The sequence below is a fragment of the Thalassophryne amazonica genome, chromosome 4, assembly GCF_902500255.1.
Source record: "Thalassophryne amazonica chromosome 4, fThaAma1.1, whole genome shotgun sequence".
NCBI classification, from domain to species: Eukaryota; Metazoa; Chordata; class Actinopteri; order Batrachoidiformes; family Batrachoididae; genus Thalassophryne; species Thalassophryne amazonica.
The window spans coordinates 96,456,628-96,480,637 of NC_047106.1; the positions used below are offsets into that span (position 1 = coordinate 96,456,628).

Genomic DNA, 24,010 nt, shown 5'->3' on the forward strand with positions numbered 1-24,010 from the left:
GCTGACTGGACAGTAGTTGTCTATGCACACTGCGGTATTGTATCACTTCCTGTTCCGGAGCACAGCGGTGTTTTGCTGTATCTGTTAGCTGTTTAATCTGCGCAGTTAGATTGATCTAGTTAACTAGATAACGATTTGTTTCACAGTGTAATCTTCACATGCCTTAACTAAAGCACTCCCTCTGCTGAATCACCTCTAAATTATTTACACATTATTAACTTTGTGTGTTTTCTTAGCTGGTTTAGCATGACGGCTTCTGTCTCTCCCGCACTTTTCTGCTCTGGGTGTGAAATGTTTAGTTATTCCTCGGCCTCCTTTAGCAGTAATGGTACTTGTAATAAGTGTAGCTTATTCGTAGCTTTGGAGGCCAGGCTGGGCGAATTGGAGACTCGGCTCCGCACCGTGGAAAATTCTACAGCTAGCCAGGCCCCTGTAGTCGGTGCGGACCAAGGTAGCTTAGCCGCCGTTAGTTTCCCTATGGCAGATCCCGAGCAGCCGGGAAAGCAGGCCGACTGGGTGACTGTGAGGAGGAAGCGTAGCCCTAAACAGAAGCCCCGTGTACACCGCCAACCCGTTCACATTTCTAACCGTTTTTTCCCCACTCGACGACACACCCGCCGAGGATCAAACTCTGGTTATTGGTGACTCTGTTTTGAGAAATGTGAAGTTAGCGACACCAGCAACCACAGTCAATTGTCTTCCGGGGGCCAGAGCAGGCGACATTGAAGGAAATTTGAAACTGCTGGCTAAGTCTAAGCGTAAATTTGGTAAGATTGTAATTCACGTCGGCAGTAATGACACCCGGTTACGCCAATTGGAGGTCACTAAAATTAACATTAAATCGGTGTGTAACTTTGCAAAAACAATGTCGGACTCTGTAGTTTTCTCTGGGCCCCTCCCCAATCGGACCGGGAGTGACATGTTTAGCCGCATGTTATCCTTGAATTGCTGGCTGTCTGAGTGGTGTCCAAAAAATGAGGTGGGCTTCATAGATAATTGGCAAAGCTTCTGGGGAAAACCTGGTCTTCTTAGGAGAGACGGCATCCATCCCACTTTGGATGGAGCAGCTCTCATTTCTAGAAATCTGGCCAAATCTGGCCAATTTTCTTAAATCCTCCAAACCGTGACTATCCAGGGTTGGGACCAGGAAGGAGAGTTGTAGTCTTACACACCTCTCTGCAGCTTCTCTCCCCCTGCCATCCCCTCATTACCCCATCCCCGTAGAGATGGTGCCTGCTCCCAGACCACCAATAACCAGCAAAAAATCTATTTAAGCATAAAAATTCAAAAAGAAAAATAATATAGCACCTTCAACTGCACCACAGACTAAAACAGTTAAATGTGGTCTATTAAACATTAGGTCTCTCTCTTCTAAGTCCCTGTTAGTAAATGATATAATTATTGATCAACATATTGATTTATTCTGCCTTACAGATGTTATGTGCCGACGCGGGTTGAGGAGCGGACCTGCGTCTGACTGAACCCAGCGCTAAATAACCAGGAAGCGGTTCCAAAAACAAAACAATTTTATTTTCCCCTCTTGTGCAATACTCGGTGTACAACATAAAACAGGGTTTAGGGTTAGGGTTAGGGTTGGAAGCCTTAAGGACAAGTTGGAACATGTCCAGCTGTTAAACAATTTCTCATATACTCACTCCACTGAAAGCCATCAAAAGCCGCCTGGATTTTACAAATGGTTATCAACACAGAGGTGTTTTTCCTGTGCCGCCGCAGCGCGTCGGCTGCGTCCCGACGCGCGGACCCGTCCGCACGTCTTTCATTAAAAAAATCTCCTTTAACAGTGGAATATCCGGATAAAATGCTGAAACCGACTTCTTCTGAAACTTCTCTGTTCTCTCACGACGTCCTGGATCAACAGAGCCTGAAATGTGGAGGTTTTCAGCTTGAAACAGGCTAACGATGGCGCCTGAGAGCGCTGCGCGACGTCTCGCACCGTGGGAAGTCCTTAAAGCGACAGTATCACCTCAAAATCTCTCATCAGCCATTAAAATTTTCACTGAAAACCAGCTTAATTTTTCGAACCGTGTCCACTTCGATGTGTCTCACAGGTTTAGAAAAAATTTTGATCAAACAAAGCGCCAGTCTCTCAGCAACTTCTCAGACAAAGGAATTCCGACGAGGGGCTGGATGACTCCTCCTACAAGGAGTGCTCACAGGCGAATGACGTCACCGACAGGCGTGGAAGAACTCACGCATGCGCACGAGGCTTCAAGCATGTCTGACGTAAAAACATATGAATGAAATCCATATAGTTTTTGAAAAAAATAAAAACGACCTATACTTTATTGACAGCCCTCGTATTTGTTATTATCTATCGTCCACCTGGTTGTTACTGTGAGTTTCTCTGTGAATTTTCAGACCTTTTGTCTGACTTAGTGCTTAGCTCAGATAAAATAATTATAGTGGGCGATTTTAACATCCACACAGATGCTGAGAATGACAGCCTCAAACACTGCATTTAATCTATTATTAGACTCAATTGGCTTTGCTCAAAATGTAATGAGTCCACCCACCACTTTAATCATATCTTAGATCTTGTTCTGACTTATGGTATGGAAATTGAAGACTTAACAGTATTCCCTGAAAACTCCCTTCTGTCTGATCATTTCTTAATAACATTTACATTTACTCTGATGGACTACCCAGCAGTGGGGAATAAGTTTCATTACACTAGAAGTCTTTCAGAAAGCGCTGTAACTAGGTTTAAGGATATGATTCCTTCTTTATGTTCTCTAATGCCATATACCAACACAGTGCAGAGTAGCTACCTAAACTCTGTAAGTGAGATAGAGTATCTCGTCAATAGTTTTACATCCTCATTGAAGACAACTTTGGATGCTGTAGCTCCTCTGAAAAAGAGAGCTTTAAATCAGAAGTACCTGACTCCGTGGTATAACTCACAAACTCGCAGCTTAAAGCAGATAACCCGTAAGTTGGAGAGGAAATGGCGTCTCACTAATTTAGAAGATCTTCACTTAGCCTGGAAAAAGAGTCTGTTGCTCTATAGAAAAGCCCTGCGTAAAGCTAGGACATCTTACTACTCATCACTAATTGAAGAAAATAACAACCCCAGGTTTCTTTTCAGCACTGTAGCCAGGCTGACAAAGAGTCAGAGCTCTATTGAGCCGAGTATTCCTTTAACTTTAACTAGTAATGACTTCATGACTTTCTTTGCTAATAAAATTTTAACTATTAGAGAAATAATTACTCATAACCATCCCAAAGACGTACCGTTATCTTTGGCTGCTTTCAGTGATGCCGGTATTTGGTTAGACTCTTTCTCTCAGATTGTTCTGTCTGAGCTATTTTCATTAGTTACTTCATCCAAACCATCAACATGTCTATTAGACCCCATTCCTACCAGGCTGCTCAAGGAAGCCCTACCATTATTTAATGCTTCGATCTTAAATATGATCAATCTATCTTTATTAGTTGGCCATGTACCACAGGCTTTTAAGGTGGCAGTAATTAAACCATTACTTAAAAAGCCATCACTTGACCCAGCTATCTTAGATAATTATAGGCCAATCTCCAACCTTCCTTTCTCTCAAAAATTCTTGAAAGGGTAGTTGTAAAAACAGCTAACTGATCATCTGCAGAGGAATGGTCTATTTGAAGAGTTTCAGTCAGCATTAGTGAAGGTTACAAATGATCTTCTTATGGCCTCAGACAGTGGACTCATCTCTGTGCTTGTTCTGTTAGACCTCAGTGCTGCTTTTGATACTGTTGACCATAAAATTTTATTACAGAGATTAGAGCATGCCATAGGTATTAAAGGCACTGCGCTGCGGTGGTTTGAATCATATTTATCTAATAGATTACAATTTGTTCATGTAAATGGGGAATCTTCTTCACAGACTAAGGTTAATTATGGAGTTCCACAAGGTTCTGTGCTAGGACCAATTTTATTCACTTTATACATGCTTCCCTTAGGCAGTATTATTAGACGGCATTGCTTAAATTTTCATTGTTAGGCAGATGATACCCAGCTTATCTATCCATGAAGCCAGAGGACACACACCAATTAGCTAAACTGCAGGATTGTCTTACAGACATAAAGACATGGATGACCTCTAATTTCCTGCTTTTAAACTCAGATAAAACTGAAGTTATTGTACTTGGCCCCACAAATCTTAGAAACATGGTGTCTAACCAGATCCTTACTCTGGATGGCATTACCCTGACCTCTAGTAATACTGTGAGAAATCTTGGAGTCATTTTTGATCAGGATATGTCATTCAAAGCGCATATTAAACAAATATGTAGGACTGCTTTTTTGCATTTACGCAATATCTCTAAAATTAGAAAGGTCTTGTCTCAGAGTGATGCTGAAAAACTAATTCATGCATTTATTTCCTCTAGGCTGGACTATTGTAATTCATTATTATCAGGTTGTCCTAAAAGTTCCCTGAAAAGCCTTCAGTTAATTCAAAATGCTGCAGCTAGAGTACTAACGGAGACTAGAAGGAGAGAGCATATCTCACCCATACTGGCCTCTCTTCATTGGCTTCCTGTTAATTCTAGAACAGAATTTAAAATTCTTTTTCTTACTTATAAGGTTTTGAATAATCAGTCCCATCTTATCTTAGGGACCTCATAGTACCATATCACCCAATAGAGCGCTTTGCTCTCAGACTGCAGGCTTACTTGTAGTTCCTAGGGTTTTGTAAGAGTAGAATGGGAGGCAGAGCCTTCAGCTTTCAGGCTCCTCTCCTGTGGAACAGCTCCCAATTCAGATCAGGGAGACAGACACCCTCTCTACTTTTAAGATTAGGCTTAAAACTTCCTTTTTGCTAAAGCTTATAGTTAGGGCTGGATCAGGTGACCCTGAACCATCCCTTAGTTATGCTGCTATAGACTTAGACTACTGGGGGTTCCCATGATGCACTGAGTGTTTCTTTCTCTTTTTGCTCTGTATGCACCACTCTGCATTTAATCATTAGTGATTGATCTCTGCTCCCCTCCACAGCATGTCTTTTTCCTGGTTCTCCTCCCTCAGCCCCAACCAGTCCCAGCAGAAGACTGCCCCTGTGTGATTTGTTTGTTGTGATTTGGCGCTATATAAATAAAATTGATTGATTGATTGATTGATATGCTGTTGGTACTTTGGACACTGTAGAAGAACATGTTCCACGGTATCCTGATTGTCACCACAGTCACAGGTTCCATCAGCATGTTTATTAATCTTAACCAGTGAGCTATTCAGTCCTGTGTGATCAAACCTCAGTCTCGAGAACATGTCCTCTTCCCTTTTGTTTCTGTGCGTGCACCATCCCCTGCCAACACAGTTCGCTGAATACCATCAAAGTGGTGCCCTGTGCGCCCAGCATCCCATAGGTGCTGCCACTTGCTGATACCTTTAACTTTGATCAAACTCTTCAGTTCAGCTCTACTGTGTCTGATGTCAATATCTATGGTGGACTTCCCTGCGGCTTGTTTGGCAAACTTATCAGCCAGCTCATTTCCTCTGACCCCTATATGAGCTGGGACCCATACAAATGCTGTGAGAGCTCCTGATTTTGTGAGATTATTTGTCAAGGAAACTATGTCATATACAAGGTCTTGTCTAGTGTCAGACTGTATGTTTTTAAGGCTGAGTAATGCCGCACTTGAGTCCGATGCTATTACTGCATTCTTTATGTCATGATCAGTCACCCAGTGCAGTGCCAGCCATACTGCCAGTAACTCTGCTGTGTATACAACAAAATCGCCCGTAATTTGTTTCGCTACCACAACAGTTAACCGAGGAATGACACAGCCTACTCCAACCCTCCCATCTGTGTTTTTTGAAGCATCAACAAAAACAGTAGTCTCACTGTACTTCTCACACAGAAAGCACATGGCCCTACCGTTGTCCACCACACTCTCACGCCGTTCCTCCAGTAGCCCTAAGTCCACTTTCGGATCTGAAAACAACCATGAGATGTCACTGGGAAGACTACAGTAGGTGAGATCTTAACTGTGGTTAGGTTCATATCCTCCACTTTCTGTTTGATTAACCATCCAAAGCTTCTGACAGGGTGCTAACACTGACTGGGTTATATGACTAGCATCATGTCCCCTTAAGTTTGCCCAATACACTAGAGCCAGTTGATGTCTCCTAAGGTGTAACAGCATCTCTCCCATCTCAACCTGGATGTCTGCAACTCGAGTAGTTTTCCTAGCTCCGCAGCATAGACGAAGGGCTTGATTTTGAACTACATCTAGCTGTTTCAGTAATGGTGTAGAAGCTGACCCACACACCATGCAACCATAGTCCAACACTGACCTTATCAGACCAGTATAAATAGCTTTCAGGGCTGACCTGCTGGCTCCCCAGTCCACACCACACAAACACCTCATCACATTTAGTACCTTCTTACACTTATCAATCATCTGTTTCACATGTACGATACATGATAAAGTCCTATCCATCCATAGGCCCAGGTATTTAAACGACTCAACCTTCTCCAAGTTTTTACCAGCAAGTTGTAATTTCAGTGTTCAGTGTTTTCAGTGTTCTTTTCTTAGTAAACAGTACAAATTTTGTTTTATCCTCCGATATCCTGAAACCCCATTTAAGAGCCCACTCGTGGACTGTATTTATGGCTCCTTGCATCGTATTCATAATGTAAGGCAGTAATTCTCAACTGGGGTGCCGCGGCACCCTAGGGTGCCGTGATCGATCGTCAGGGGTGCCGTGGGTATTTTTCATATTCGCGATTATTTTTCATATTCGCGATTACCGTGAATTATTTATTTTATCCACAAAGCATAAAACGACTCAGAATCTGACGTCATTGTGCTGCAGCCTCGCTCTCGTCTTAAGGCGGGACAATAACAAGGAGGCTGACGGCCGATTAAAACAGTGCCGTCTCCTTCAAAAGCCGTCTAAAATGCGGAGCTGTCGGTGTGTGTGTCTGTGCCTGTGTGTGCACGCGCGCGGAGTTAACAGGCTGCAAACTGCGAGGGAGGGGGTGGGTCAAGGAGGGGAGGGAGGGGAGGGGGTGAGTGAGGGAGGGGGTGGGTGAGGGAGGGGAGGGGGTGGGTGAGGGAGATTCCTGAATGCAGGCGCGACACGTTCAGTGCGCAGCGAGCGCGGAGCAGAGAGAGGATTTTAAATGGAGTGAACATGTTAACAAAACGAAAACGTGAAGCTTTTACTTCTCTCTGAACTTTCTCTAAAGGTGTGATTCTGCCGTTACCGTCCTGTTCACACCATGTGCGCGTCGTATGCTGAATTTATGAGATCATGAGATGAAATAAACTGTTAAATATCTTTAAAAACATATTTAAAAAATGAGAATATATGAATGAACTGAGATACACAAAAAAAAAATGTTCAGACGCACAGATCACAAAAAGCAGGTGAGAACTCTGAACTTTAACAGCTGTTATTTTCCAAAGGTATTTATTTGTTCAGTCTTGAGCTTAATGTAGTGTTTAAGCACAAAACGTGACTGATGAGGAGAAACAATTTCAGAAATGCAACAGAAACAACCACAAATCAGAAAAGTTGGGACTGTATGTAAAATGAAGATAAAAATAAAAATGTTGCACCATTCCCAGTTTCTCCACTCACAGAAGCCAAACGTTCTTCCAGAGTTGTGTAATTATACTACAATAGTAGAATATAAAGAAGGGGAAAAAAAGAAAAAAAAAATAGACAATTATTCGTCAATCGCAATTATTTGTCTGACAATTAATCGTCTCCAAAAATTCCTAATCGTGACAGCCCTACTTGAGATCAGAGCACAAAATGCTTGAGGATTTTCGAAATGCGATGTGTTCTGTATCGATTTTCTATTGCGATAATTGGGTTTTGCGCAAAACCAGAGGTAATAGCATTATAATATTATTTTAGTTGGTGGTGTGCCGCAGAATTTTGTAAATATAAAAAGGGTGCCGCGACTCAAAAAAGGTTAAAAAACACTGATGTAAGGTACATTTCTCCCCCTTTTCCAGATTGCCCCATCATCCGCAAACAGTGCCACACTCACATAGCTTTGAATGTCAACAAACATTCCGTTCACCATAATAGAAAACAATAATGGACTGATAATACTCCCCTGTGGAGTACCATTGTCTACTTGATAGCAGTTACTCAAGATCCCATTTACCTTCACTGTTATTGATCTATCAGACAGAAACACCTTCACCCACTGAAACATTTGCCCCTTAATGCCCAACTGGTTTAATTTAATTAGAAGGCCATCCTTCCACAACATGTCAGATGCTTTTTCTATATCGAGGAAAACGGCTATCAAAGATTCTCTGTTAAGTTGTGCCTTTCTAATGTCATCCTCTAAACGAAGAAGCAGCTCCATTGTCCCTCTGCCTTTTCTGAACCCCCTTTGGTAACTCTCCAGTTTACTGTTGCTTTCAATCCAGTGTGTCAATGTGTCAATATATCATTTTCTCCATAGTCTTCGCCAAATGAGACGTCAGTGCAATTGGCCTATAATTACACAGCTTCGCAGGATCTTTACCAGGCTTTTTGATGGGAATAATAACAGCCATCTTCCACTCAACTGGAATCACTCCTGCCTCCCAAATTTTATTACACAGGCTTAGCACCACATCCCTACCTTTATCACATTGAAAAAAAAAAAAAATTGGAGTGATATTTACTTGAAAAAAACCTAGGCAATTTTTTTCACTCAGAAATTCCGAGTAAATTTTACAAGGACAATTCTTAAGTAAATTTTACTTGCATATATTAGTTTATCTAAAAGAATAACTCAAGTAACATTTACTAGAAATTATCAACTGAATATTTTCATTGAATTTTACTCTGTCTTAATTCATAAAAAGTAAAACTTTACAGCTGTTCCCCTTGTTTTCACAGCAGATCCAATTTGCATCTGCATGTTGATTTGGCACAAATCTACAATGGGTGCCCTTCCTGATGGACCTCCACATTATATGGAGAAATGCGGCAGGTGTGGGGTTTGAACCGGGAACCTTTTGCGCTGTACTATAATTTTGATTCTTTCAGTCCGGCTTGTAGATGCGCCGTCCGCCATGAACAGAACAAAAGCATTTTTATCCACAACCAGTGGATAATTGACAGGCTGAAACGACCAGATCATTTCCAAAGTGAAGGCGAATGACGCAACCGACAGGCGTGAAAAAACTCACGCATGCGCACGAAGGTTCAAGCTTGGCTGATGCAATCACACGTGATTCAAATCCATACGGTTTTTGCAAAAAAGACGTATCAAATCTCTCGTTCCCTCACAGAGAGAGGAGCCAGAGAGAGAGAGGAGAGAAAGAGAGACAGAAGAGAGAGAGGAGAGAGAGAGAGCGAGAGAAAGAGGAGAGAGAGAGATTAAAAAGTGTGAACAGCAGACGCTACACGCTGTAAAAAACAGCAAAGCAATTTTAATCAACGATCATCTTCACCACACAGCCTCAGTGAAACAATAAAGTGTGAAAGTTTTTCATCCAGGGTTTCATCTTTAAAAGAGCAGATTTACTTCTTTACTTCTTACAGAAGTATTTTATTTTTCATTTTCTTTTTATTATTGCTGCTTATGCACCAATGACACCAGATCAAATTACTTGTATGTGAGAACTTACTTTGCAATAAATTTGATTCTGATTTGACAATCAAATCAGTCCAGGTTTAGCTCTTGTTCGAACAAGACAATTAGGGGTTATATTGTTTTTAAAAAATATGCAATCCCACTCAGAAATGTTAAAAAGAAAGAACGAAACTGTCAACATGACAGGAAAACTCTGCCTGTCTTAATGGATTAAAGGTACAGTGTGTCATTTCTGAAGAGGAGCAAATGTTATGTCCATCAAATATTAATATGTTTTTAAACTTTTCAATGTTACTTATTTTATTAACTTATTAACATGCAAAAAGAACTTTGATATTACATTTGTCAATTATTCTTGCTTTCAATGCATCTAAAACCAGTCAAAATGACTCACAACGCGCACCGCCTTGCGTTATAATTGCCAACAGCACCGCTATACACTAAAATTTTTGAGGAGAACCCTGACAAAACAAAAAGGAAGTTTCTTACAGGACACTTGATAAAATAAACGTCAACCCTGCAAGCATCTCAGAATCAGTCCGTCCTGATCAGCCAAAGCTGCACAATCGTACCATTTTGTGGAACGAAAGACACTAGGGCTGAAATGATTAGTCGAGTAACTCGAATCATTCGATTACAAAAAATGTTCGAGGCAAATTCTGTGCCTTGAAGCTTCGTTTAACATTGTAGTACATATGACAGGCCTGTGTGTGGCGCTGGAGCATCCCCAGAAAAAAAAACAGAAGACTAGAGCATGCCCATAAACCGTGGTAAAGGCTAATCCAAAAGCTACTGCTTTCCAACACAACACACAGAGTAAAATAAAGCCTTTTCAGAGAAAAAGGGTCCACACTGATCATCTGAAACAGACTGACTGCGCATTTAAAGCGAAGCATATGTTTGTCTATTTTTAAAAACGCACGGTCCGCTCCGCACTGGGGAGTGACTATTTGCCCGGCTGCTGTCTCTCTTTACCAGGTGTTGAGGGGCTCTCAGCACTCCCCTCACACCTCACAGCTCTGTCCCCGGCCACACACAACAGTTTCTGAAAGAAGATCCCTTTTTCCTTCTGTGTTTTGCTCAGACTCGCATTGAGTATTTCGCTTTTTAATTTTCACTTTTTTGGGTGACACAAAATGCTTCACAAATACTGTAACTTCATTAAAATGATAACAATAAATTATTAATAATAATAATAATAATAATAATAAACTGACTGTGAGGCTTGCATGTTCAACCTCCAGCTGAAATGCATCTGCTGAAGTGCAGAGAAAGAGGGATTCAAAAAAATGAACGCAGTGACCCAGCCCACCAACCTTAATAAAAATAAATTAAAAAAAAACAACAAATCAAAAATTGTTTTTTTTTCCCCCAACAAAAAAGTTGGGGAAAAAAAAACAACAATACAATACAGAAACCACATCCCATCACCATTTCAGCAAAATGTCAAGACTTTGGCCCGACATTGTGCCATTGCTTTAGGTGCATTTACACATCGGCAAGACACGTTACGAATGTCATATTTGCGTCATTCTTGGCACATTCCTGACATGTGTTGGTGCGTGATTTTCGTGATTTTCATGGAGCATGTTTTTGGCTGTCAAAAAATCTTCCATGAATGTCACGCACCACCGTCATTTCGCCTCATTTCCGTGGAGGTCGCAACTGAGCGTGTTTGATCCATCTTGATTAGTGGTGATCTTTAATAGAGTGTGACAGCGTTCTTCTCCGACGTGCGCACAATTAAAACCCTGCTGCACTGCATTCAGTTTCATTGCTGCAGTATGCTGAAGAATTGGGACAGTGACGCCAAGTCAGCTAAAGTCTTGTTCCAGTGCTCCTCAGCGCGCTCCTGCAGGTGTTCCACCTGCTGCATGTGCCTGTTTGGGAAAATGAGTGAGACAAGAGCCACGTGGAGCCACACATCTGGCTCTCAGTCTCCTCCTCCTCTCTGCGCCACTTCATGGCACAGAGCCCAATGAAGCATGCAATCACAAAGTTCTTCTGCTGTGGCTGTTGAGGAAAAACTGGAGCGATCTGAATTGTTCAGCAACTGACGGTTGGATGAATGATGTGTGGTGTGGTGTGGAGACAATTCGCCTCATTCACAACTTGATAGAACTTAACGATTGTTACGCGTGATAGTGCGCAACAACGCGGAACAATATTCTTGACCGTGCGTAATGGTTCCTGATAATTCTCCAGCAACATGTGCCATTAATTGTAACGTGTGGTAACAGGGTGCAGCAGTTCCTGAGGACACCTGACGCCTCTGCCCCGAATCATCATATTCGTGATCAGCAGCCAAGAATGTATACTTCGTGGCATTCGTGACATGCCTTTGTTATGTGTAAACATAGCATTAGGGAGAGTCCTGGACTACTGATGATGTTTAAAAATGCAAAAGTACTTTTTATCCGTCTACTCGATTAATCACCAGAATAATCGATAGAATATTTGATTACTAAAATAGATAGCTGCAGCCCTAAAAGACAACAAAACAACCTTTATTTTTTCCTTGCAATTTTAGAAACTTTTTTGGGGGGGAGGAGGAGGAGCATTGCAATGACTTGCCCATTACTGTATCCATGTTGGGTGCCAACTGAATTGAAAACTCCCATGTGGTTTTGAACGAAGAGAATGATTTCAGTCACTGGTGTGTTGTTCTTATTAGAACCAACCCTGTAAGAAGATTTCTACACAGTGGGTCTCACCTGCAGAACTAAATGTTGACTTATGGTACTCCCATGGCAATATCATATTTGTGATTTACATTAATTTTGTAGTATTTGGCCACTCTTCTTGGGAGACTTCATAAAGTTAATTCTAATTCATTAGAATTAAATTAGCTGGTGTCCTGGCATGGACACAACTTTTATGGACAGCCCAGGTATTTTCACTAGGGCTGAGAGCGGACTTTCCAAACGTTTAAAGTTGTCCTCCTTTACCCATTCCGTAATGGGTAAAGGAGTTTGGTCTCATTGATCTGTTAGAACACCCAACTGTGTCCCAGCTTAATTATCTAACTAGTGGGTTGAGGTTGTACCTAACAATTCTGAGGCAGTCATCTATCTTCATTGTTCCACCCACATTGTGTAATTCCACTGGCAACAAAACAGAGCATGATGCTCCCCCCACCATACTTAACAGCTGGTACAGTGTCCTTGGGGATGAAGGTCTTTGCTTTACTCCTCAAGCACCCTTTGATAAATATGGTTAAACTACTCAACCTCTGTCTCAGTGGAAAAAAACTACTCCAGATAGTTTTTTCTTTGTTCATGTGGTCAGCTGCAAACTTTAATCAAGCTTGAAGTTTTCAATTTTGGAGCAGGAACTTCTTTCTTCACCACAGCCTTTCAGTCCATGATAACTTAAAAGTCATTGGACTATAGAATGTAATACTGGTGTTCCAGCAGCTTCTGCCTCATGGTATCCTTTGGCCATCCAAATCAATTCCATCTCTCCTGTTGGTCACAATTGGGATGCTTTCCAGAACTTGACAAAGTAGTTACTAGGTGTTGACTGATTATCAGATATTTAACATTTTTACTTGCAGGGGTCGAATACATTTTTTAACCTACTTGCACTGGTGCTAGTAACAAAAATTATTTGCACCAAAAAAAAAAGTTGACTTGCAACAAACCAAAGTCAGTCTTATATCACTGTTTAACTCCTCCTCGGATGTGTCAGACTCTTCCTCTCTGGGGAGAGTTTGAGGGGAGGGCAGCAGCAGCAGCAAACAGTTTTTTTTTTCAGCGTGCGCGAGCAAACTAATCGTCTGTGAAGATAATTTTATTAACTACACAGATGTATAATAAAACAAATGGTGGCTGGTTCATAACACAATGATGACAGAGTTTGGGGGGAGAGAGAGCGAGGACCGCAGCGGCAGCCAGTTTTTTTTTTTCTATTCTTTGTTTACATGCGCGCAAACGGAACAGGAGGTCTCAAACTGGAGCTCCTGCAGCTCCAGTTATTTGCTGCAGCTCCTGCAGCAAATAATGAAACTCCCCGAATTGGGAGCGTCTCATGAGAATGTTGTGAACCCAGGGACTGCGCTGCTGGCGACGTTTGTCAGCTTTCCACAACAAATAGAGCACAGCAACTCGCTCTGTGTGTGAGTCATAAAACGCAGGGAAGACGAAGACAACACACTGGAATTGTTTTTTTTTCTTATTTATTCCTTTATTGGTTCATCATAGCTGATAAAACTTGGATGAAGTTACTTGCACCAGTGCTAGTGCAGTATAAAATTACGTGCACCACTCGAATAATACGTGGACAAACTAGCACATGCACGTACTAATTCGACCCCTGTACTGGTAGTGGTATGTGCCAGTTGTAAAGCTGATCTGACAATGACACAATTTCCTTTGCAGTACTATGCCAACTCACTGGTCGCCAGTTTGGCCTTCATTTAAAGACTGACACGTACATTTTCCAAATAGATCACAAGTCAACAACTTGAATCTCAGTATTTTCCTGCCAGTCCAGTACATATACCCCACCCCAAAAGCCCAGTCACTCTGTCTGTGAGGGGAGCACTGAGCAGAAACTGCAGGTGTGTATCAAATTATAGTTCAGACTTGCAGGAAAGAGAAAACTCCAGTAAGCAATGATTAAAACGATAAATACTTCACAGAGGGCTGAAGGAGATAATAATTTCAAATGTAATAAAAGTTAAGACCTTTCTATGTGGTCATTATATAGTAAGTTACTTTGGCTTCAGCCTTGTTTCACTCAGCGCACCACAGCAGATCTGAAGTGGATCTGCATGTTGATTTGGCATACGTTTGGAAACAAGCACACTTAACGCTTGGCCACTGCCCCCCCCCATGTTAACTCTTAATTCATTAAACAGCTGGAAATTTCTGAATCGAGACATGGTCTGATGCTACTGATACTACTGTCACATAGAAGGCAGCAGTGTGCAGCCTGGAGCTGAGTCACCTGTATTTATTTATTTGTTTGTTTGTTTGTTCAACTTAAAAAAAAAAAATGCTGCTTTGAGCTCCCTTCACTTTTTGTGTGAAGGTCATGTTGAAAGCTTATTGTGAATTGCACTTATGCTGTAAGGCATTCCAAGAAAGTTCTATATTAAGAGTTTGTATTATTTTAAATTTTGACACCTTTTTAGGACTTTTTTTACTGCAGGCAAATAACTGTTTAAAAAAAATCTCTACTGGTCTCCTACAGTAGTAATAATCTTACCATATAAACTCTGGACAAAGCCATATTGGTCGACCCGTAGTAGCTAGGGCTGCCACAATTAGATGACTAGTCATGATTACGACGACTATCAAACGGTTGGTGACTAACGACGTCATTGTTTATTTATTTACACACTTTGTTTTCTCTCAAAACTGCTGCTGTATCTTCTGCTGCCTTCGGTCACTGACGCACATGCGCAGTGGTGGTAATCCGGGTCAGTCGTGACTCACCGGAAGTGCAAGTGTCAGGGCACCTTAAGGCAAGTCTGCCTTGAAGGTGCCCTGACACTGCATGACTTTGATCCACGCACTTTCACGCACTCTACCGTGCACGAGAGTAAACTCGTCCAAACTCATTGTAAACCGTTGTAAACTGTGCGCAAAGAAAATTTTGAAATGCTCAAAATCTCCATCACGCTTTAATTACTTGAACTTCATGTGAACATTACACAAACAATTCAAAAACACTGCGTGAGTGTGAGTGACTGCATCAGCGCACCACACCACAGCACCAGCTTGTCCCGAACGATTATAACTGAGATGTTAAATCTGTCATAAACATACTTTTACAGCCTGCTCACAAGAACGAATGAACAACTGTTTTACCAAGCCATTACAATATAAATAGACAAATAATTACCTTTGTAGACAGGTCCAACTGCACTCTTCATCTCATTAAGTGCGGCGAGAGAGAAAAGCTGCAGCTGGAGCGGTCCTCTGTGATTCCAGAAGCGATTAGAGACGGTTTCAACAGCCCACGCGGAGAGAAAATGATTAATCTGCTACAAAATAATTATTTTATATACGCAGCGTCCAGCGTACAACGCGTGGCAGCCAGTGGAACAAAGCACAGTGTCCAGCTGGGAACACAGCAGGTGGGATCATCACGACAATGTGTGTGCAAGTGCGCGGATCAAAGGGAGTACACAATAGTACAATGGCGATACAGGAGCATCTAAGAAGGAAGCACATTGTGGTTGATTCTGACGAAGAGGGGCAGTCGTCTCAGTAAGCTAAGTGGCTAGTTAGTTGGAAACATTAACGTTTATATTGAGCTAATTATATTAATAGCTCTATAGTTAACATTAACGATGACGATTTCATTAGCCTTAGCAAACATATGTTATGTGTTTGCTGTAACGTTATAACAGCGATGTTATGTTTGAATAGGAAATTTGATAACGCTAATGTTTTATAATGCTATGTTTCAGTGCTAAAAACATATGTTGCTCTTCAAAGGATGACTTTGTTATCAAGCCAACAACATGCACACCTCAGCAAGCAAATAACAGCTGCATGCTGGTGCGATAAGGCACAATTTACATATGATCCGATTAGTCGACTAATCGCAAAAATAATCGGTGACTAGTTGATTATCAAAACAATCATTTGTGGCAGTCCTACTAGTAGCCACAATGACTTGTACTGGTACTGTACCTCTACAATTGTTTTACGTGATAATGCTAGAATCTGCAGATGTTCAACAGGGGCTCAGATCTGCACTGAGTTCTTCAACATTTTCTTTTATGTTTATGTTGGCAAATTTAATGAGTGCTGTCAAACAAACTTTTATGAGAAGTTACTAACTGCAGCCATTCATGATCACTAATACAAAGTTAAAAGGACTTTACATGTACAAGGGTTCATAGTGATATGTCACCTGTCTTTTCTATAGCCTACTTGAAGCAAACACTGACCACACCACCATCATACAAACCTTTATGTCCGATGAGCTGTTGGTGGCCAGATAAATATGGAAGCTGTAGTTGTTGCTGTTACTGCCGAGCTGCCTGTAAACCAGGACCACCCCATGGTGTTCAACAGACTGACTGGACTGGACGATGGGACCCACAGGGGAAAGTGATGTCACACGCCACGTGACATGGCTGTTCGAGTGGTCAACTGTGGGTTCGACCGAGTGGACGATGCCCTTAATGTGCAGGACACCAAATATCATCTCATTTTCTGGCCTGCATAAAGGCAATGGGAGTATGTAGTGAGATTTTTTATTATGCATGGACACACATCGCTTTTATTTTGAAATGTTCAACGTTTATCTGAATTTCCAAGATCATTTTTAAGTGTAACAAAACAACAAAAAAAAAACACGCCCCAAATGTTTGTGTTCAAGTCCGTAATATCTGTATCGTATGTAATGTATATGTATGTAAAGAATTTTAAAACTAACATAATACCACTGGGCTGACGACTAGGATTGTAGGCTTTGGGGTGACGTTCTGTACCAGAACATCTACAGTGCATCCAGGACGTATACACCAGCATTTCACTTTTCCACATTTTTGTAAGTTACACCCTTATTCCAAAATGAAATCCCCCCCCCCCCCACAAAAAAAAACTGCACACAATACCCCATAATTGCAAAGTGAAAAAGGTTTTATGAGATTTTTGCAAATTTATTAAAAATAAACTAAGAAATCATGTGTACATGTGCTTCAGGACAACTCTGTGAATGTCCTTGAGTGGTCCAGCCAGAGCCCAGACCTGAATCCAATTGAAACATCTCTAGAGAGATGTGAAAATGGCTGTGCACAGACGCTTTCCATCCAACCTGATCTGAGCTAGGAAGTGCTACAAAGAGGAATGGACAAAACTGCCCAAGGCAGGAGTGCCAAGCTTTGACTTAATATTCAAGAAGATTTGGGCTTGTGTAAATGTGATTTCTTATTTTTCGAATAAACTTGTTGTGTGGGCCGCTGAAGAGGAGGTACTGCTGGCCCACCACCACCAGATGGCGCCCTGCTTGGAGTGGGGGCTTCAAGCACGAGAGGGCGCCGGAGCCACTGGGAGTGACAGCTGTCACTCTTCATCAGCACCAGCTGCACTCAGTCAACTCATCACCATCACCATAAAGGCCGGACTGCAACTCCATCTCCTCGCCGAGAAATCAGCTACCTTGGAGGTACTTCTCTGCTGACTTCTAAACTGAATAATAGTCTGAACTCTTTTGCAGCCGTTTTCTCTGTGGGTGTTTGCCTTATCTGTGGGATTGGCGTTTGGTGTGATCAGCGACGGCTTCGCTTCACACCCCAACCCAGATAAGTGGTTAGACAGGAGCGCACGAGTGTGTGATTGGAGGTGGAGGTGCTCCCTCTTACTGAACACAGACTGTGGGATTACTGAGTGTGCGTACTCACACTCACCTGTGCTGTTTCTGTTCTCTGCCAGCAGTACCAGGACTGACAGCTGAAGACGGTGACCACCTGGGGACCAGGACTTGGCGGCTCCGGTGTTCTTCAGGTCCGTTGGCGGTGAGGGCCGTGTGGGATCCGGCTCGGTTCTGGATGGACGTCTCCTATCCTCAAAGCCTGCCCACACGTCACCCCAACGTGTATTGACTGTAGTCCCCAAACTGATTGTTGTCTGTATTCTGTTGTGCACAATTTACAACATTACATTGTTACTGTTTGGCTTATCCATTGCCCGTTCTTTTACGCCCCCTGTTGTGGGTCCGTGTTCCTACACTTTCACAACAAAAACTTGCAAAAAAAACCCCAAACACTTTTTCCATGCTGTCCTTATGGAGTGTTGCAAGAAGAATTTTGACAGAACAAATGAATTCACTATCCAAACTGGAGTGAATTCATTCAGCAGTTCACAATCCAAATGTTGAATTCAATTCAACAAAATGTGGAAAAAGTGAAGCGCTGTGAATACTTTCTAGATGCAGAGTGTAACAGCCTCTTTAATACATGAAAGTCTTTTGAGAAGACCAGAATAAATAAGGCAAAGTCTTTGTTGGAATACTTGGAAAAAACATGGCTATGAGACACTACGGGAACTCAACATTTTAATCAACATTTGCAGAGTACTGAAACCCCAAAACAGAGACAATGTCTGTACTCACCTGGTAGGCACAGGGAGTGAGGAACTGAATAGACTTAGGACAGCAGCTTCCTTGTTGATCATGTCCACGTTAAATATGGGACCAGCAGACTTCCAAGAATCTGGGAGCAAATTGGCAAACTTGGACCAGGAGAGGACTGAGTACCGAACATGTACCCGTTCTGATACTTCAAACACCAGGCCCGTGACCGAACACTCGTAGGTGCCCTCACCTTCTAGCAGCACCCTAAAATGCACACACACAAAGACACTGCCACTTTGGGGGACTTGATACTTATTTAGACGTATTACTATATCTTGCTTTAATGCAAGCAGATCTGGCCAACAACTGAGGGAAATGCATCATTAAAAAGAGCACTTATAATTAAGCCTTTAAAACCCTTAAAATAAAAATTTAGAAACTGTGAATCTGTTTATTTGGACAATCAATCACTGTTATGTAAAGGAAAGGTGTAATTTAAGGTTTGTGACACATACCATCAATCAGAGAAATATTACTGCGCTGCTGATGAACATTTGCTGGATTCTTGTGTTGCACAGCAGTCTGTATGAGTTTGACATTAGAAAGGGCCGCTCTGCTATACTAGTTGTCTCCATGTCGTAATAAATCTTTTGTGTTGATATAAAGAAATTAAAGTGGCTTAATAGCAAATGTTGTGATTCATCCTTGTTCCCTGTTTTGCCAGTCAAAAGGTTGAAGATATTCTACTTTGCACTGTGTAGAGTTGATGTTTGCTCACCCAGATGTTAAACACAGATAGCTGGAATTTGTCTGTCAGGAGAGCTTAGGGTAATTAATCAGATAACAATATCCAGAGCAACAGCAGCTCCTTGTGCTCACAGGGTATAAATACTTGGTCTCTCTGAACAAGCGGAGCTCACACTTGCAGAGACTTCAACATCTCTGAATAGTAGGGGCCCTTCTGCAGATGCTCTTATTCCTTGTATGTGGCCAATCTCTTCTTTTTCCTTCATGCATGTCTTCATATGGTGTGGTACCACTGTGTGAAGTCTCGTTGAAATCCACCGAACAATGTGGAGAAGATGTGCTTACAAGGCTCATGGGCAGACAGATGGACAGCATGCCCAATCTTTTGTTTATTAGTAAGGATGGGTACTGTTAACATTTGAATGGTACTACTACTTTTAGAGGTCTGCTCATTGATCCGATACTTTAACTGTATTTTATCAGTACTTTTGTTTAGAGAAACAGTGGAAGATATCATTAAAAGATTACTGAATTTAGCTCTATCCTGATGAGATTAGTTTACATAAGGAGTTGATGGTCTAGGTCAGAGGTCTCAAACCGGTTCCAGAAAGGGCCGAGTGGGTGCAGGCTTTCTGTGCAACCACCCACTCCAGCAGGTGATTTCACTGATTAACTGATTTCACCTGCTCAAAGTGATGTTAATCAGTGAAATCACCTGCTGGAGTGGGGTGGTTGCACAGAAAGCCTGCACCCTCTTGGCCCTTTCTGGAACGGTTTGAGACCTCTGGTCTAGGTTGATACAGTGACCTTGAAAACAGAGGATCGTTAGTTCAAATCCCTGGCCAGACCAGAAAACCACTATGACCCTGGGCAGGGTAATAACCCCAAGTTGCACCCAGTGTGCAGTTGAGTATTTTGCATGGCAGCATGCTGACATCAATATGGGTGAAGTGAGGCATCACTGTAAGTGCTTTGTGCATCCGCTTCAGATGGAAATGCACTATGAAAATGCAGTCCATTTATCATTTAAGAAGGTGGAGTAATGTAATATTTATTGACAAAATAGAAAGTCAGAAGATCATTCTTGCAAAGAACAGAGTCCATAGTGGGCTTGGCCATTCCCAATCTTACTGGCTTCTATTGGGCAGCTAACGTTCATAAGATTATGCACTTTCTCTCTCCCAGTCACATTGCACATCCAGTCCTATTGTAATCAGTATGTTGAAATGCTGGGCAAAAATTAGGCACTATCTCGGCTGACTCACTCTCCTTCAGACCACTTCCATTTGTAACAACCATTTATTTTTGATGGCTAAAACTGACCCTTGATTTAAGTCCTATGAGGAAAACAGCTTTCGCTATTTGAAGGATATGTATGTGCACTCACTTTAATCGGAATAATGCAGATTTCCTGAGATATTTTCAGATATGTGAATTTGGAAGACTCACACTTCATTATTTCCTCAAATCTCACCCCCATACAGTGTAGGTTTAATCCTCAGAACTGAACTTTTACCAAAGGGACACATTTCTTTCTTTTATAACCTATTTCTTCATCATCTGACCCAATGAGTAACAAAATAAGGGCCAACTGCGAGAATAAAATGCAGATAATCCTGATGGATACATTCTGGAAAAAAGCCTTGTCTGCTGCCAATTCCTCCTCAGGTTGTGCCAGATTTAGCTTAATACAATTTAAAGTACTACACAAAATTCACTATCGTAAGGTCAGATTCACCAAGCTTTATCCAAGGCAACTAGGTGAGGGATGTTCTAGAACCCCTGTGACTTGACCCACGTTTTGGTTATGCCCAAAATCGTCCACTACTGGCATACCTTTTTTAATACAGTCCTCAAAGATTTGGATTTGAAAATCTGTCCTTCCCTCCACATAGCTATTTTGGCTGCCTCCCAGGATGATATTAAAGTGACTCAACGGAATTCCACTGCCTTTACCCTCCCTCTTCGCTCTCTGGAAATTCGCTGTTGCCACCTTCAATTAGGCCTGGTTGCATGATGTCTTGTTTCTTATGAAACTTAAAAAATTAAAGTACACACTCAGAGCTCCTCTAATAGGATCTATCACCACTGGAAGCCTCTGATTAATTATTGAAGCATCTCTCACCTGGAAAAAATCTCCCCATAATGTAAACAGAGTGAAATTGGGATAATCCTGCTCTGAAGTCTTGGCTGTGCTTTACAGTTTGCCTGGCCTGTCTCTTGTGTGGTCAAGAAGCCATTGGCTCTTTTGTTTCTGAGTTGTTGATCAGTGTTTAGTATGTGTGTGTGTCCCATCTCATCTTCAATTGCTTAGCCGGGATCGGTCGCAGGGGCAACAGCAACCTGATCAACATTAAAAGCTCCATTGAAAGGAACACAAAGCAAAAGACGAAAACATGAACATTCCACTCACCTAGTTGTAAAGATTTCCAAATAATAAATTCACAAAATCAAGCGTGCGTGTGTGATCGCCAGCCAATTAATTAAAGGTCCACTAGTCCTCACACAGATGGACAGCCAGAGAACATTTCAAGTTCCACTAGTCCTCAGGTACAGCTAGCCGGCCAGAGAATGTCCAGGTCCACATGCCCTCAGGTTCTGATCGCGCATCCATAATGTCCGATCGCAACTCTTCCTTCAGATCAACGTCTGTCACGATTGTGGCACATTAGAGAGTCCATTATCTCCTGAAAATCTCGTCTTCTGAGTTTTTCCAATATGAGACATACATCTGCGTATCCAGGCAGTCTGTAAAAACAGCATGGTGGAGGACAGTCCACATCCATCATGTTCACAGCAGCAGTAAACCAGCATCAAGTGACACAATCAATGAGTCACCACAATTTGGTTCCAAAATCTAAAAGACTGAAAAAATTAGAGTTTCGGGCTGAATTGTGTCGTCTTCTCTGTAAATCCGGAGCCATCACTTTCAAAGAAAAGCTCCATAACTTTGTTATGGGACATAACTGTAATTGTTTCACTGTGACTGTCAGCCATCGCATGTTTCTGTTTTGATAATATGGTACGTCATACGCCGAGAATTACAGAGAAATGCGGAGTGGAGTGAGTTTTTGTGAAATGCACCTGTTAGCTCCTCAGGGAGAGCAATAAAAAACATCAGAGACCACTAATTATGAGTGCATGTGCGCGGAGATACTTACAATCATGAATAATTTGATGTTGTGTTGCTAACTGGGACGTTAAAAATCATGTAACATGTCCTTTAATATAAAGGAGATTTACCCTCCCCTCCATCGCCCACCCTTGCTGGAATAGCGTGACAGTCCAGAATGTAATTATCAACGTCCATTTGTTCAGTGTTGTTAGCGGATATCCGTAGTTTCTCTAAAGATATTAGTCCTATCTATGTTCTGTTTTGGTGATGTTCATCCTTGACATAAAATACATGAGCGTACCAAAAGGCAAATGCCAGCTCTCCACAGCTTTTCCATGATTAATGTTGTATGCACGCATGCACACACACCTTTTTGTCTTTTCTCCAATCTGATGCAAGTGCTTTTAATTTTACACACCGACAAACAGAGAGGTGGAAGACATCCAACACAGTACAGTTTCACTCATGGTACCGACAACATGACACTTAACTAAACAGATGAAACCAATTGAACTACAAAAACACAATAAATTAATAACACTAACAACACTGTTAAACTAACATGAACCACAATAACATTTAAAATTTAAACATTTACATTTAAACATTTAAAATCAAGGCTGAAGGGTGTATGGTTTTCTGAGGGTGTAAAAAGCCGTATTCATTGGTGAACAACTGATAACGATTTATCATATAAGTATAAATGATAAATGCACGCAGAACACAATGCGTGGGCTCTCCCTTCGCTCACTGCCTCCGGGGGTACGGATGCGGGACCCACAAAGAATCCAAGTCATGGCCACGGAGCTCTGCGGCTGCGGTTACCGAGACCATGCAGCGGGCGCTGTGCATACAAAACAGCGAGCGTAGTCTCTGGACCTGTTGCTGGAGTTGGATGCAGCTCGGCACAGCAGACAGGGGGGGCAGTGTGAGTGGCCTGCTGCGGCGCTTACCGAGCCTGCAGACTCAGTAAGCGCATCGGAGGCAGTGAGAGCAATCGTGGTGATGCCGACTGGCCCACCTGATAAGGACGCAGAACACAATGCGCTGTTAAAAAAAAAAAGAAGCATAAAAACTGCACAAAAAAAATCAGCGAAATTGCGAGGCTGCGAAGGGTGAATCGCGATATAGCGAGGGACCACTGTATTAATTACACATTGACAATATCTAGGATCACACGTGCGGTGACGTCACAACATATGTATGGATTGGCTGATTACCAAGGCAACATTCACTTACTCGGATGGTATGAAAAATATTACCGGTCCGCAAAAAATATCACAAGGGTGTATTGTTATTTATTCTTTAGTGTTTTATCCAATCATATTGGCGTATCATTTATAGGTATATGATAAATAAGCATACCAAACGGCAAATATCAACTCTCCAGGTTTCTCCGTGATCGAAGGCATACACATGCATGCCCACATGCATGCATACACGCACACACAGTCTACTTGGTTATTAAAACATAGATGATGATTAAAAGGATAAACTTTTTCATACGTGGTTGTCTGATACCAAATTGGAAAACCCTTCCCTATAACAGGATTTGTCCTCCAGA

General features: G+C 41.9%; 1 protein-coding gene across 3 annotated transcripts in view; it reads right to left on the bottom strand.

The window, feature by feature from the left end:
* Positions 1-24,010, bottom strand: part of si:dkeyp-97b10.3 (NACHT, LRR and PYD domains-containing protein 1b allele 3) — a 136,507-nt gene that overhangs the window by 10,161 nt on the left and 102,336 nt on the right. For all 3 annotated transcript variants that reach the window (XM_034168290.1, XM_034168289.1, XM_034168288.1), the window contains 2 exons: positions 18,624-18,848; positions 16,476-16,728 (listed from right to left, as the gene is read on the bottom strand). In XM_034168290.1, the coding sequence (XP_034024181.1) occupies positions 16,476-16,728; positions 18,624-18,848 (478 nt within the window). The remainder of the gene's footprint in view (positions 1-16,475; positions 16,729-18,623; positions 18,849-24,010) is intronic.